We start from the raw sequence: 15186 nt of genomic DNA, 5'->3' as shown, positions 1-15186 counted from the left end.
TAAATTATGATTTTGCAGTTCTCAAGAATGACAAACCAACAATGTCTAGTAATTCTGCATAGGGACTGTGTATAAAATATTCTAATGATCTTTTAGTCTTTTTCAGTTTAGTCAGATTTTTACCAGTCGAGATTAAACCAATTTTTTTAAAACCAAACCATTTTTTTTATTTTCTGAAAGATTGTTTTTAGGTGGACTTCTGACACTCAAAACGGACTTTGGAGGATACATTATTTTAGTGAAATGTTTAGCTTTAGAAAGGAAAAATAACTTATTTATTTCTGTAATTATTTGTATAAAAATCTATGTAAAAAGATGAATAAAGAGATAACATTTGTCATGTTTTTGTGATCTTGATCTAGCCGATTATTGAAATGCATCACTGTTTTTGGTCTGAGATGAATGTGTAATACTTTGCATTATGGGGCTGTTTCCCGGACAGGGTTTAAGACCGGTCCCAGACTAGCTCAAATGTTAGAGGTGTCTTGAGCGAAAACAACTCGCACTGACATATCTTCAAATATTTTAGTGCGTTTGTTTTGTCTCGAGTTGCACACCTTTTATAAGGCATGTTCTTTTAAAACGACTTAAATATCCTAATTTAACTAAGACCTAGTTCTGGTTTAAACTAATCCCTGTGCAGGAAACCGCCCATAAATGTAAAGACTCACGTTTTCAATGCATTCCGTGAAACGCAGTTGACATACAGTCTTTGTGCATCGTTCTGTAGCCCTAAAACAAAGACGCAACGCTTTGACAACGTGATGCAGAAATATTAACCAATCCGGAGCGCGCAGTGACTGGCCAATAGGACAGCAGAGAACGTTGCCAAGCAGCTCGTGTGACTAATGTCAGTCATATGACTGGCCCACAAATGGAGTCCGTACGCAGAAGTCGACCGTATCTCAGGAATTGACCTGAAAAAAGGGATTTAATGTTAGTACGGTGGGTCCATTATGGCTCCCACATTATTTCATAAACTCTTCAACAAAGGCAAAGCGTTTTCATCGCCTGTGAACTGTAATAAAGAGGATGCGGTGTTCAGGTACGTGTCGATCTCGCGCTCATCTCCTCTGAGGAGACAACGTCTCGACAGAGCAATATTATAACACACTAATGTTATAGTACGTTTCTTTTGTGTTTATTAAGCACTGTAAATGTATATAACGTTATTTAGTCCAGGGTATTTAATACTTATTTATATGTAACGTTACTGTAATGTAGTATTGTGATAATCATCTGTTACTGTTTTTAGCCCACTGGTCAGTGGTTTAGCCTCGTGCTAGCTGACCCTTTGTTTATTAATCTGAAAATGAGTTTAATTACTCCGCAGGCCTTTTTATTTTTCCTCCAAATCTATACTTTAAATAAAACATTTTTCTCTTGAACATTAGACCTGAGCGCGTGACGATTTTTTTCTTTAAATAAGTTACACCGTCGACTAACGTATTTCTCTAGAGAGGTAACGTAATTTAACGTTATTGACTAAGTTAATAGAATAAATTTAACGTTATTGATTTATAAGTGTACGTGAGCTTTATATAGTTTTTTTTGTTGGCGACGACAAAGCAGCTTGTGTTTGTCTGCGGGACTGGCACGTGACATTGTCATCAAACGTTCTCGTGCGGTCAGTGGGAGTTAACAGATGTGATGTAAATGTATTTAGATGTGCTTAAATGCACTGCTTACTATCAGGCTTTTCTCCACGTGCTTCTGGTTTGACTGGGAACACTGGACGTGCTTCTACTGGCTGTGAGAATCAATGCAAACCGCGTCTGGCACTACCCTGCATTTAATTTACCTTTACATACCGTGTTAAAATGTTCTTTTTTAAATCATTAAATTTAGCATGTTATTTATTCATTATGAAAATGTTGGACACGCACGCACACGTTTGAAATGGTTGGTTTTGCTAAGAGAACATTCGGCATCTTACTACAAAACAAATAAAATGGGTTCTGTAATCGCTCTTCATTTTAAGATTTCATTGATTTGCTGTGAACAGATGTGGTGTGGGCCAGCAGGTTTATGCTTTCATACACATGAAACACTGTTTTCTACTGTACTCTATTATTTGCTAAAGCTTATGTTCTGAATTATTTGTTTGGCCATTCTCCATACTTCTTTAATAAATGTTTTTTTGTATGTTGAATTTCTTTTTCTTTCTGTAATGCTGACAGAGGCCTGAATCTTATGGTGTGAAGCACAATAAGCACTGGTTTGATCTGTGCGAAACAGCCGATGAGTGTCATGTTCACATTTACGCATTTGGCAGACGCTTTTATCCAAAGCCACTTACAATGCATTATCCTATACATTTGTTTCTAAGTATGTGCAATCCCCTGTGATCGAACCCACGACATTGGCGTTGTTAACGCCATGCTCTTACCACAGAGCTACAGGAAAGCTCTGTTCACATTCAAAACAACTACTGAAGGCATCATGTTGTGTATAAAGAGCCCATAATGAGTAGTCAGGCTATGCCTAAGAATACCAGTGAGGGCAACTGAATGGGTGACCCCCCCCAAAGAAGAACCAAACGGCTGCTCGCATTTCTTTGGATTTGGCAAGGACAGATCATCATACTGCACATCGCTCGCGATTGAGCCAAAAGCTTTTGTGTGCTCTGGCAGGGGATTACCTTCAGTCTCTCTCTCTCGCTCGCTCTCTCGCTCGCTCGCTCGCTCTCTCTCTCGCTCTCTCTCTCTCTCTCTCTCTCTCTCTCTCTCTCTCTCTCTCTCTCTCTCTCTCAGCTGGTAGAGTGTCACGTTAGCAGTGCAAAGGTCACGGGTTCGATTCCAAGTAACACACACACTGATAAATTGTACATTATAGCTTAAACGCTGTCAGACTCCAGCCAACAAAGACATAAAGATGAAGCTCTCTGTCAAATAAACATGTTCTAGATGTTATGACCAGTGTAGACCATGGCGTTGTATAACGCCTGATGTAGAAGTGCTAATTCTAATGGCTACATGCTGTAAATAAATGCTGTTGCTTATGGTTTCACCGTAGACACACTGAGACTATTATTTTATTATCCGTACCAACCTTGTAGGGTGTCTTTCATTTGTAGCCAGTATAGGCTGTGTTACAGGTAGCTGACAGGAATGCAGGCTGGAAAAATTCCCACTGCATGCATTCAAAAATGACCCCAGCTGGCAGACAGGAACTGCGTCACGGTCTGCATAGTTACTTTATCTAACACCTGCTTGCTCCCAATGCAACCGTGCGTCACTGAGCATCCTTTGAGGGGAGGGCTGTGTGTTGTGGTCAAGAGGTAAGAGCCGGGGACGGATAGTCCTCTCTCTGCACCAGCCGCACTCGCACTTTCTTCAGTTTCACCATATCCAACCAGGACGTACAGATGCCTTTGTCCAGGCGCTGTCCAGCTCGGCCTAGAGGTCACCTGACCGTCTCATGTTGTTTTGTGAATTTAGTTCAGTGCTATTCTTAGCGGCGCTCCCTGGTGAGGAAGAGCAAGCTGAGGGCTAAGGAGAATGGGAAAGCACACTGGCAAAATCTCAAAGATGCCCAGGTACTCGACGCCTGCTTGCTTTTGGCTGGAAGTGAACTATAGATTTTCAGTCTGGTGCTTGGATTAATAGTGCTTTACCATGTGCACGGGAAACGGAGGCAGTGTGACTGAGGGAATGCTGGGATGAAGTTGGTTGCCTCATATGAGAGAGGGTGTGCTGCGCGATTGTTTATGTCCTACTTTGAGCCATGATCATTATTACATTTTATGTAATGTAAATGAGAATTATTTCTCAGTTTTGAAAACGTTCAGTGTGTCTCTCCAATTTTCTTGACTAGTGACCTGTAGACTAGTTCATAATCATATCAGATTAACCAAATTCATGTATTTTTACCAACACTTTAATTTACTTAGATTGCCTGTTATGATTATGGTGTGGATTTCAATCTGTCATATTAAGAGTTTCAATGTGTTCCAATTGTTTGTCATGTGAGTTTTTCTCGAGTGTTTGGTTGATATGATCATGTGAATTGGCCTTTAGTTTGTGCACAGCTGTATTGTGAGACGACTAATGTGTGACTGCCTGCCTGACCTGTAGTGAAAGTTATTCTTGGCTCATTAAAGGATTGCAGAATCCCTCAAAGGCCTTCTGCTGTGGAGTATTTAAACAAAGTCTGCGCTGTGCCCCTACTGTCCTACAGCGTGTTTCTCAGATGTCTCAAATTCAGCGTTCTGTCATTGTAAATCAAGGACGTGTTGTCTTGAACCCTGATAAAGGGAATGATGCTTGACTATGTTTGACTCATTTTCCACCCTGAGCTGAATGAGAGCAGTTGTTTGGAATTTGCAGTTGGTGTGAAGAGTAAACAGCCGTGCACTTTACTGCCTGCCCTGTGCCTTTCTTCACCTGCATTGACATGGAGCACTGAAATAACTCTTGCCTGTGACTTAGCCAGTCCTTTCCTTCCCTGCCCCTTATCCACTTTTGTTTATTCCCATTCTTTGCCAGCCACTCTTCACTAAACTGTCCCGTGTTGGGCTTTGAGGAATGGCAGCAATGCAGGAGCTGTCGAAACATCTGACCAAACAATGGCAGCTGACAGTTAAAGGAAGCTTATTAGTCAACTGTCAGTGTGGTCAGCGATGTGGCCACACCAAAGCACTGTGTAGTCGCTGTGTAAGAGTCACTGTACTTGAGCCATGCCACGTTCCTGCTCACGTCCATGTCTGTCTCCCCCCAGCTGGGCCTCCCCGGAGCTGGAACCCAGTCAGATCCGCCTCATCGTCTACCAGGACTGCGAGCGGCGCGGTAGAAACGTTCTCTTCGACTCCGATGCCAGAAAGAGAAGCACACAAGAAGATGCTCCGGTCACGGTAAGCCATTACTTCCCCCTGCCGGACCTCTCCAAGGGCCGGAGAGCACTGGGCTCCCAACCAGTTTCAACCAGAGGCCTTATCGCCAATAATAATAGCATCAGCTGACACTGAATGTGTAAGCGTGCTTTCACATGATGGGAGGTGTGCCCGCCTGCTCTCTTGCTCTCTGTCAGGTCTGCAGGTTGTTTGTCATTAGCTGTCATGAGATGCAGGTGGTTAGGGACCAACAGTACAGCCAGTGCGCACACACAAATACAGCCCTGTCGCTAACAGTAAGAATGTACAGTACGTCACATGTGACCACATAAAATAGACAGTTTTCATTATGCTTGTATACTTTTTGCATAAACGTTCTGTCTGACCTTTTATATTTGCAGTGTTAAATAAATAAAAAGCTGAAAAAGCTGTTTACTGCAGGGTCAGAAATGAACCAGCGCTAGGCCAAAATGCCATTTGAAGTCTTTAAAGTGTGATGCCAATTTGTGTAACCTAACCTTTACCATTTTATTGTATACTGTTCTGTTATTTCTTAGTAGTCTTTATTGAAAAATAACATTTTTGACATTTTTTATTATAATCTATTATGGTCTCTTTAGATGAAACAATGATCCTGTGACTGTGGTCTTATAATGGTCAGGTTAAAGCTAATGTTCATATTAATGCAGTCAAATGAGTAATAAACAGCCTGTCTAATGTGTTAGGGTGAGGCTTGAGAGATTGCTGATATGGCTGCAATCACTTGACATTTTTTGGCAGAGGATATTAGAGAGAGAGAGAGAGCTCAGCTCACGAGTTGTTAAGGAAGTCATATGACAGTGTCACATGCTGGAGTTCCTTTGTGCTCTTCACAGGGCAGGACGAGACGCTCTCTGTGAGCCATAACCGAAACTGAGCCAAGCACGCAACGCTTCACACACACGCACACACACACACACACACACACACACACACACACACACACACACACACACACACACACACACACACACAACACTTAACACTTAACACTTATTAACTCTGAGTATATCACGATGAGGATATCACTTTTGTTTCTGTTACACTAAGTTGTTCCACATCCAAGTTTTACATGTAATAGTACCTCCATTATAAGCTTGATAGACAGACATTGAAATTATTGAGAGAATATTTTTTGTTACAGTCTGAAGCACTGTGTTTATGACTGTTTGTTTAGTTTGTCCATGTGTGTTTGCAGAGGGTGTGTGGAGAGACGCAGGCAAAGATGTTTGGGAAGTGCTGTCAGCTGAGGCCTACAGGGGGCAGCTCCAGTTCTCTGGACAGCAGCTCGTCCTGTACCTCAGAACCCAAAGAACAAAACCGCTTTCAGGTGAGCACTGTTCCAGGTCGAACTTTGTACAACTTGTGAATTTTCTTCAGTTTTATTCATATCAGTGGGGCACTGCAGACTAGAGGTCGTGGGTTTCGTCACCAGGGAATATGCATAATTATAAAAAATCGCTGTTTGAATATATATTGTAAGTCATTGCCAAACGTGTTGAGTAAATTCCAAAAGAATGATCATGCAGCCCGCATTCTGTTTTTATTGCCAGGCAATGTTAAGTTTGAATAGAGGGTATGCATTGACGTCACTTTCCCACGTGAACATGTCGGGACGCCCGGGGACACGCTCCCCTGGGTGGCAAAACACCCAGCAAAATGGCTGAGGAGAATAGGAGAAACAAAGAAACCAGGACTAAAACACACAATTACTTGCTGAAATTACAAACAGCTGGACTCGACTGTGATCATTACGGCTTCCCTATGATTTACAGAGGAATCAGGTGTTCCTGGACACTGAAATGTTGCGTGAAATTGCGTTTCCTGATGTTGCGAGCAGTCATTTTGCTGAGTGTTTTGCCACCCACGGGGTGCGCTCCCTCTATTAATTCCTGTTTGCTTGACTGTCACTCATGTTTTTTCCCTCTCTTCCTCAGGGCTCACCCAGGTGCTCATCAGATGCTAATATGCTTGGGGAAATGATGTTTGGCTCTGTGGCCATGAGCTACAAAGGGTCAACGCTGAAGATTCACCAGATAAGGTGAGGCTGTCGAAAACAGAGCGGCAGTCATTCTAGTAGTGTGGGATGAACGGTCAGTGCCAATTACGTGTGTGTGTTTTCAGATCCCCACCACAGCTGATGCTCAGTAAAGTGTTTACAGCGCGGATGGGCGGCAGCGTCTATGGCAGCCTGAACACGTAAGCAGCACACACACTCACGTAATGTAGATGTGGATTACCAGCAGCTGTTTGACTGATTTTTTTATTACATGACAGACTGCAGGACAGTTTGGAGTTCATTAATCAGGACTCCAATGCGCTCAGACCTGACCAGAACACTGTAGGCAATGGCTTCCTGGGAAACATAGGTACAGCAGCACAAAAACATTCCATGATTGTTTCTTAACCAGCCTGAAATGACTCCACATATACACAAACACACACAGCGACCATAAACCTCGCCACAGTATGAGCTCATGGCTGTTTCTCAATGTTCTTGCTATGTGTAAGTAACGACCCAAATCAAAAGTTGTTTGTCATTTTATCATTCTTGTGTGTTAAAAGAACCGAAATGTAAAGTACAAATAGTTTTTAATTTGCTATAGAAGAGCTTTACACTGAACAGAAAACAGTCAGTAGGGTCATTCCGTGTCAAATCAACCAAATTTTGAATATTTCCCTTTCCCTATTTTTTCTATTTTTACAGAAGCAAGACCAACATCTGGAGTGATGTTAAAAAAATTATGAAATGCCACAGATGAATAGTTATTAAGTAATCAATTAATATGTAGAAGGAGGTAAAAATGTCAATTTTCACCTGAAATTTGGAGCCATATTAGGGGGGTAAAAATGAGATGAGAAATATTCCAGCATCATCATTTTATTTTTACACAGAGATCAGTATATATTAGGGGTGTAACGATACACTCAGCTCACGATTCGGTACATATCTCGATGCTGGGTTCACGATGCAATACACATCTCAATATTTTGAACAACATTCAAAAATGAAACTGAAATTCAAATATTAACAATTTCAGTAACTTATTTTGTTGCACATACAACTTAATTTAGAATTTTAACATGAAGTGACAGATTTTTTAAAAATGACACACAATTAGTTTTTGATGACTGAAAATGTGTCCATTTTAACAGTTTTCTCATGAAGCCACATTGGCTACGTTCACACTGCCACTAAAATCCGATTTTTTTGCTCATATGTGACCCAGATTTGTTTACTGTGTGACTGTGTGAACAGGACAAACCACATGGAATCCGATGTTTTTTAATCTGATCTGAGCCCCTTCCATATGTGGCCCTAAATCAGATACAGGTCTGATGTTTCGCAATGTGACCTCAGTCAGAACGGTCATATCGGATTTCATGCGACTTTTGCGTCATTGTAGATCGACATCGTCACAATTCTGCGGTGATTTAAAGCTTCACGAGCCATTCTGTTGAGGGAAGTGCACTTTACAGCTCGTTTGCCAAACTTTAAGCATCAGATTATAAACATAAGCCCTTGCACTGTCTACACCGCACGCGAGCCACACGATGCAATGCAACAAATGACTATAGGATCCATTATACGGACTGCTCCGGGAATGCTCTCAAATCATGCCGTGAGAACGGTCCACTCAGCACCGCATAAAGTCAAACACACCCGCTGACTTGATCCTTGCTTATTTATGACAGCCTGCTGCGTGTTATTGTTGTTTTGCTCATGCGATTCAGTTTAGAACCATCATGAGTTCACACTGGAATCTGATATTGGACACATTTAAAAAATAGTGTGAACAGCCGAACAAAAAAATCTGATCTGAGCAAAAAATCGGAATTGAGCATTTAGGCTTGCAGTGTGAACGTAGTCATTGAGATCCTCATTTCTCTAGGACTGAAGCTTATAGGGCTTTAAAAATGTAGTTCCCAAAAGACAAGTGGGCCAATTACAAGAATATTAAAGGAAATTCAGGTATCTCTAACAGTTCTGGAGTTACAGGCATGCACATTTTGTAAAAAGAACACAAAAAGTGCCCTTTCTTGATTTTTGAGCTGTCACCATTGGCATAAAATGCATCAAGGATTGCTAAAATGAACAGATTTACTAATATATATACCGGTCTCTGTGTAAAAATAAAATGATGATGCTGACATATTTCTCATCTCATTTTTACCCCCTCTAATATGGCTCCAAATTTCAGGTGAAAATTGACATTTTTACCTCCCTCTACAAATTAATTGATTACTTAATAACTATTCATCTGTGGCATTTCATAATTTTTTTAACATCACTCCAGATGTTGGTCTTGCTTCTGTAAAAATAGAGAAAAAATAAAAAATTTGAGCCGGGGACCTCTGGTTAAGTTGACACGGAATGACCCAGTATGATTTTAAAGTCATGTCACTGAAGCTTCTCTTGTGTATCTCATAAATACCACCTGAAGCAGCCTTCATCATGCAACTCGGACACAGACATGACATTTTCACCTGGTGGACCGTTAAAGAGGTAGAATATCTCTATATATTTAGAAAAAGGGACATGAGTCTTAGCCAAAACATCAGTCTTGACCCATAAAAATCCTGCCACATTACCTGGAAGTGAGATTATCAATCCCTTGTGTTTTCGTCAAAATGCAGTTGGGCATTCATTCATTTATATTTGAGTGTTTTCTCATTTTTAACATAAACTTTGTCTGTGTTTTTCTGTTGTGCAAATCCTTTTCTTGTGAAATCCACACAATTGCACGTTTATACATGATGATAAAACCATTTCTTTAATTCTGTGTATTTTAAGCAGTGCTTGTGTACGGACCCCACAGAGTGTTCGGGCTATTGCTCTGCTTGAAGAGTGTGAATTATAGCACACATCTCTGTGTTGGATGATGTGTGTGGTGCCGCTGTACATGTGTCTGTGTCGCGCTGTATGTCTCTTCCATACTTGACTAACAGTTTTGTGTCTCTTCCTCCTGACCGTTGTACCGTACAGGTTTCTCTCAGCTCTGCAGCCCACGGCGGGCACTTTCAGAGCAGGGCCCTCTCCGTCTCATCAAGAGCGCCTCTTTCTTTTCAGGTTGGCGTGTGTGTGTGTGTGCGTGCGTGCGTGCGTGCGTGCGTGCGCACATTAGGCTTCATGAGCACATACGAGTGTCCGCATGTTTTTTCCTGTGCATGTGCTACTATGCCTTTGCTAGAGCTTTCATTATTGATGGTGTCACATCTCTTAGGAGATATTTATATCTTTGGTAGGTCTGTGCTGGTATCATCACTAGCTTTAAGACTGTAGGCTTCCTTTAAACCATCCACCCGTTACCCCATCGTCCCTCTCTCCTGCCTGTGTGCATGCGTCTGAGCTCATGTGTAGGTAGATCACAGTGGTGATGTGATGGGTGGTGGGTGTGGCTGACTGCTGGGGACACCGAGACTGGTGAAAACTGTCAGAGCATCTTGTCATATCTGTTTTTCTGTCTCTCTTTTCTCTCAGGCCACAGTAACCCCATGGACATGCCAAGCAGAGGACTGTATGATGAGAGAGACAGTGGCATCGCCCGCTCAGGTGAGCACTGAGGTTTCAAGACATCAGAACCAAATTGAAATTGTGTGCTAAATTACTACAGTTAATGATGTTTTTTTCCTAGCCCAGTTAAACGTGAGTGTAAGAAAGCATTCTGGTTCAACCAGTGGTGTGGCTTTGGGCTGTGTATTGCTTTTTGTCAGTAGTGTTTGTGAAACCTGTTTAGAAAACAATTTGAATAACAGTTTCATTGGTCGATGCCCCATTGATGCTAGTAGCAGAAACAACACGCATCACCATTAAGATCCATAGGTTTATGTTCAAGTTTTTTTGTGGGACACAACCAGCCAGATACAAGCAGAGCAGAGCAGAGCAGAGCACAGGAATTTCTGAGTCGTGCAACTTTGTGAAAGCGCACCAAATTGGAAAAGCTTGCGCAATGGAAAGCGTCGGCACAGGCAGCATTGGTGGGATCTTTTTCTGTCCATTGCAGCATTTATATTTAGCAGTTCTGCCTGCTCTAGTAAATGAAGAGGCTAATTCAGGCTGACTCTACACATGCTTCATCTCCATTGAGCTCACTGTGCCTTCATTCTTTACATTGGTCACATGATGCTCTATAGATGAGCTCCATCTGTGATGTCCTTGATGACTTCAACACCGAATGACTTGCATGACATTTCTGGGGTTATTGTGCACAATTATTCTAAACACATTATTTGAATGAAAAGACACCAAATTCACTGCCTCAGGTTGGTGTACTGTAGATATCCTGTTTGAGGATTTAGAGCCAATGACAGTAAGAAAAAACGTCCCTGAACCCAGTGAGTGTTGGCGTAATGAATAGCTCATGTGTGACTATAATGTCGTGAGTCATGCTGTCAGGCCGTGTAGAGTTGAGCTCATTCAGTGTGGATGTGAACTCACTGACTCACTCCTCCTCTTGTTTCCTGTCTTTCTTCCTCCACAGCATCTTTAAGCAGTCTGTTGATCACCCCCTTCCCATCGCCGGGCTCCTCTCTCACCAGTAGCTGTGCGAGCAGCTACCAGCGGCGCTGGCTACGCAGCCAGACTACCAGCTTAGAGAACGGCGTCTTCCCTCGATGGTGCGATGAACACAAAACGCACTCATTCACACACACTCCAGAATCTGTCTGGCCTTGATCAGAGCTTCTGTCTCGCCAAACGACATATTTTAAACCAGCAATGAAATCAATCTTAAGCTGGATCAACTTTGTTTCTCATGTAACTCATCCTATAAACATGAAGTCATGCAATCTGTCACCAAAATGTCAAAGGGATTTAAAACTGAGCTTTTTTATTAGGACCACTATATACTTCAAATAATGTCGTCAAATGTTTTAGGTCTGTGGAGGAGAGCTTCAACATGTCTGATGAGCACAGCGGTCCGAGCCTGGGCGTCGCACGGAAGAAGAAGATCGCTATTGGTGTCATCTTTCTTCTGTCACCCAATGATGAAGAAAACACCAAGTTTCAAGACTTTTTCTTCTCCCATTTTCCGCTCTTTGAGAGCCACATGAACAAACTCAAAAGTGCCATTGAACAGGTAAGGCATATTTGTTTTAGATTCTGGGTGTGCCTGACTCTTCTGGTTCTGGGGAGTTTGTTTCTGAGGCACTTGGTTGAGAAAACGCTTGCAGTCTGATTAACTAAGCTAAAGCATCCATCAACCTGTCCTCTACTCTTTCTCGGAACATCTTTCCTTTAATTGCTAAAGTAAATATCGGACGGGGTGTTTTATGCAAATGTAAATGCTAATAAAATGTTGATGTCACTTTGAAATGTATTAGTCAGGGTGGGATTACGTCTGCCTCACTGAAGACGTGGGCAAACAAGGAGCGGCGTTCATTCTGAAAAATTCTGCATGCCTTGACATTGATGCTATGCTGGCAAAAATTGCTCTTGAATCCCCTTAACATGTTATTGCTTTAATGCATGGAATACACTTAATGTTCCACTATTAATATTCTGTTAGTATGTTCTTAAAACAGCCTCTTGTTTCCCAAACATTGCACTGATAATCTGACCTGTGCCTGTGTGTTATGTCTGATGTGTATTTGTGGCTCTGTTTGTTTGAAGGCTATGATACTGAGCCGGAGGTCAGCGGATGCCAGTCAGAGAGCTTTGGCGTACAGTCGAATGGTGGATGGTCTTAATGAATTTAGGTGAGTTTCAGGTGTGGTGATGTTTAGGCCTTGTGTGAACGCTGCTAACCAGCTGTTTTGCTATTTGCATCTACTGAAAGTTCAGCCAAAGTCAGCTACACCGCTCTGTAATCTGTGCACATATGATGGCTCTGAACCTTTGTGCTATGGTTCAGTTTGCCGCTATACTGTATGTGCTCAGTGGAAATGCACTGAAAGGATTCTAGATAAGAATACGAGTTCAATCTTTGACCTGATGATGATGGCCAGTGTGAATGACACTTACTGTCCTGAGATCAGCTGCACTAATGCCTCGTTTCCACTGAGCAGTACGGTTCGGCACAGTACAGTATGGTACGCTTCGTTACTGGTAGCCATTATCAGGCTTGCGTTTCCACTGACAACAGGTAGGCTTGGTGTACGCCGGAAAGTAGCGATCAATGTCATTCTCACGCAACAAAGCAATCTGTAATGACAATGGCGCTTCCTGTGTTGTCGTTCCCCCAAAGAGTATAGATACCAAGAGGCGCAACTTTGAGAGAAAACAGCGCGGCTGCCATTTTGGGGTGAAAATGCTTGATATCTGACAAGGTTTCTAGCGAGCCAAGGCTTTTGTCGTCATGTATTATCATCATTCAGGTTGAATTTCAGCTTTAATGTTTTTTTTTTTTAAACAAAGCAGCTGATATTGCCATCGCCACAGCAGAAAGCAGAGTCGCTTTCACCCCAAAATGGCGGAAACGCAGGGCGCAGGTGTCGCAATGGAACGTTCTGAGTTTCGCCACTTGGTATCTATACTCTTTGGTTCCCCTTGTAGCACGCGCAAGTGATGATTCTCTGTAAACCAATCAGCGTTCTGCAGTGAGACTAGCTCCACCCATTAGGTTCCGGTACTATTGGTACTACTGTGCTAGGTACCCTTACGAAAGGGTCCCAAAAAAGTGGTACGGTACGGTTTGCTATTTTGGTACCATTCACAGTGGAAACTGAAAAAATTGCGTACCGCAGTGAACCGTACTGAACTGTACCACTCAGTGGAAACGAGGCATAAATACACAATAACCTCAACGCGTCTGTAGATCAGCATCATACGATTGAAACATTTTACTCTTATCTTCTAAGTAAATTGTTGTTTATCTTCATTATTCAAGAAGAATTAATAAAGAATGAACAGTCCACTACATCAAAATCTAGTTAGGATACCAAAGAAATGTGATGGTTGGTACTCTTCTCTAATTCTTATTCATGCATGGTATGAACACAATGTAATTTGCCCTTTTATTATGTTTTAAAAAATGTAGATTTCACAAGAATTATTAACAACAATAATTGGATTGACGCTTAATCATGGCCGAATCTCAGGTGCAGAAGGCAGTGTAGGCTTATGCTTCAGCCGTGTCAGTGTTTCAGTTTATCTGGCCTCTCATACTTGCAGTCATATGCCTGTTGGACCACAGCCAGAGCAACCTGACCCCAGTGCCACAGAAACCTTATCTGCCTCACACACTGTCAGGACCGACCAGAATAGTCAATAATGTGCAAGTGAACGGACAAACAAATATTTTGAATCGCTCACCTCAACTGCACTAAATATACATCCAGAGCTGTAGAGATGAGCGTTAATGAGGGCTGTGAGGTCACAGATCTGGAGGCAGAGGAGAGGATGATGAGGAAAGCTCATCAAACTTTGTCATGTCCTGTGATATGAGCTCACTATATATATATATATATATATATATATATATATACACTCACCTAAAGGATTATTAGGAACACCATACTAATACGGTGTTTGACCCCCTTTCGCCTTCAGAACTGCCTTAATTCTACGTGGCATTGATTCAACAAGGTGCTGAAAGCATTCTTTAGAAATGTTGGCCCATATTGATAGGATAGCATCTTGCAGTTGATGGAGATTTGTGGGATGCACATCCAGGGCACGAAGCTCCCGTTCCACCACATCCCAAAGATGTTCTATCGGGTTGAGATCTGGTGACTGTGGGGGCCATTCTAGTACAGTGAACTCATTGTCATGTTCAAGAAACCAATTTGAAATGATTCGAGCTTTGTGACATGGTGCATTATCCTGCTGGAAGTAGCCATTAGAGGATGGGTACATGGTGGTCATAAAGGGATGGACATGGTCAGAAACAATGCTCAGGTAGGCCGTGGCATTTAAACGATGCCCAATTGGCACTAAGGGGCCTAAAGTGTGCCAAGAAAACATCCCCCACACCATTACACCACCACCACCAGCCTGCACAGTGGTAACAAGGCATGATGGATCCATGTTCTCATTCTGTTTACGCCAAATTCTGACTCTACCATTTGAATGTCTCAACAGAAATCGAGACTCATCAGACCAGGCAACATTTTTCCAGTCTTCAACTGTCCAATTTTGGTGAGCTCGTGCAAATTGTAGCCTCTTTTTCCTATTTGTAGTGGAGATGAGTGGTACCCGGTGGGGTCTTCTGCTGTTGTAGCCCATCTGCCTCAAGGTTGTGCGTGTTGTGGCTTCACAAATGCTTTGCTGCATACCTCGGTTGTAACGAGTGGTTATTTCAGTCAAAGTTGCTCTTCTATCAGCTTGAATCAGTCGGCCCATTCTCCTCTGACCTCTAGCATCAACAAGGCATTTT

At 42.2% G+C, this 15186-nt stretch overlaps 1 protein-coding gene across 3 annotated transcripts in view; it reads left to right on the top strand.

The window, feature by feature from the left end:
• The first annotated feature begins 846 nt into the window (after window positions 1–846).
• fnip1 (folliculin interacting protein 1) overlaps window positions 847–15186 on the top strand; it is a 29255-nt gene continuing 14915 nt past the window's right edge. Inside the window, exons 1-11 of one of the 3 annotated variants that reach the window (XM_057359667.1) lie at window positions 847–1045; window positions 4720–4852; window positions 6069–6200; window positions 6808–6911; window positions 6995–7069; window positions 7148–7239; window positions 9858–9941; window positions 10353–10424; window positions 11353–11488; window positions 11748–11949; window positions 12483–12568. In XM_057359667.1, the coding sequence (XP_057215650.1) occupies window positions 957–1045; window positions 4720–4852; window positions 6069–6200; window positions 6808–6911; window positions 6995–7069; window positions 7148–7239; window positions 9858–9941; window positions 10353–10424; window positions 11353–11488; window positions 11748–11949; window positions 12483–12568 (1205 nt within the window). In that variant the 5' untranslated portion in view covers window positions 847–956. Of the gene's footprint in view, window positions 1046–3130; window positions 3539–4719; window positions 4853–6068; window positions 6201–6807; window positions 6912–6994; window positions 7070–7147; window positions 7240–9857; window positions 9942–10352; window positions 10425–11352; window positions 11489–11747; window positions 11950–12482; window positions 12569–15186 lie in introns of those variants that run through there. The other 2 variants (XM_057359668.1, XM_057359669.1) reach the window with 2 other exon arrangements.

This window comes from Triplophysa rosa, linkage group LG19 (assembly GCF_024868665.1).
Source record: "Triplophysa rosa linkage group LG19, Trosa_1v2, whole genome shotgun sequence".
NCBI lineage: Eukaryota > Metazoa > Chordata > Actinopteri > Cypriniformes > Nemacheilidae > Triplophysa > Triplophysa rosa.
Note: the sequence above shows the minus strand (reverse complement) of the source record. Positions and strands in the feature narration are given on the sequence as shown.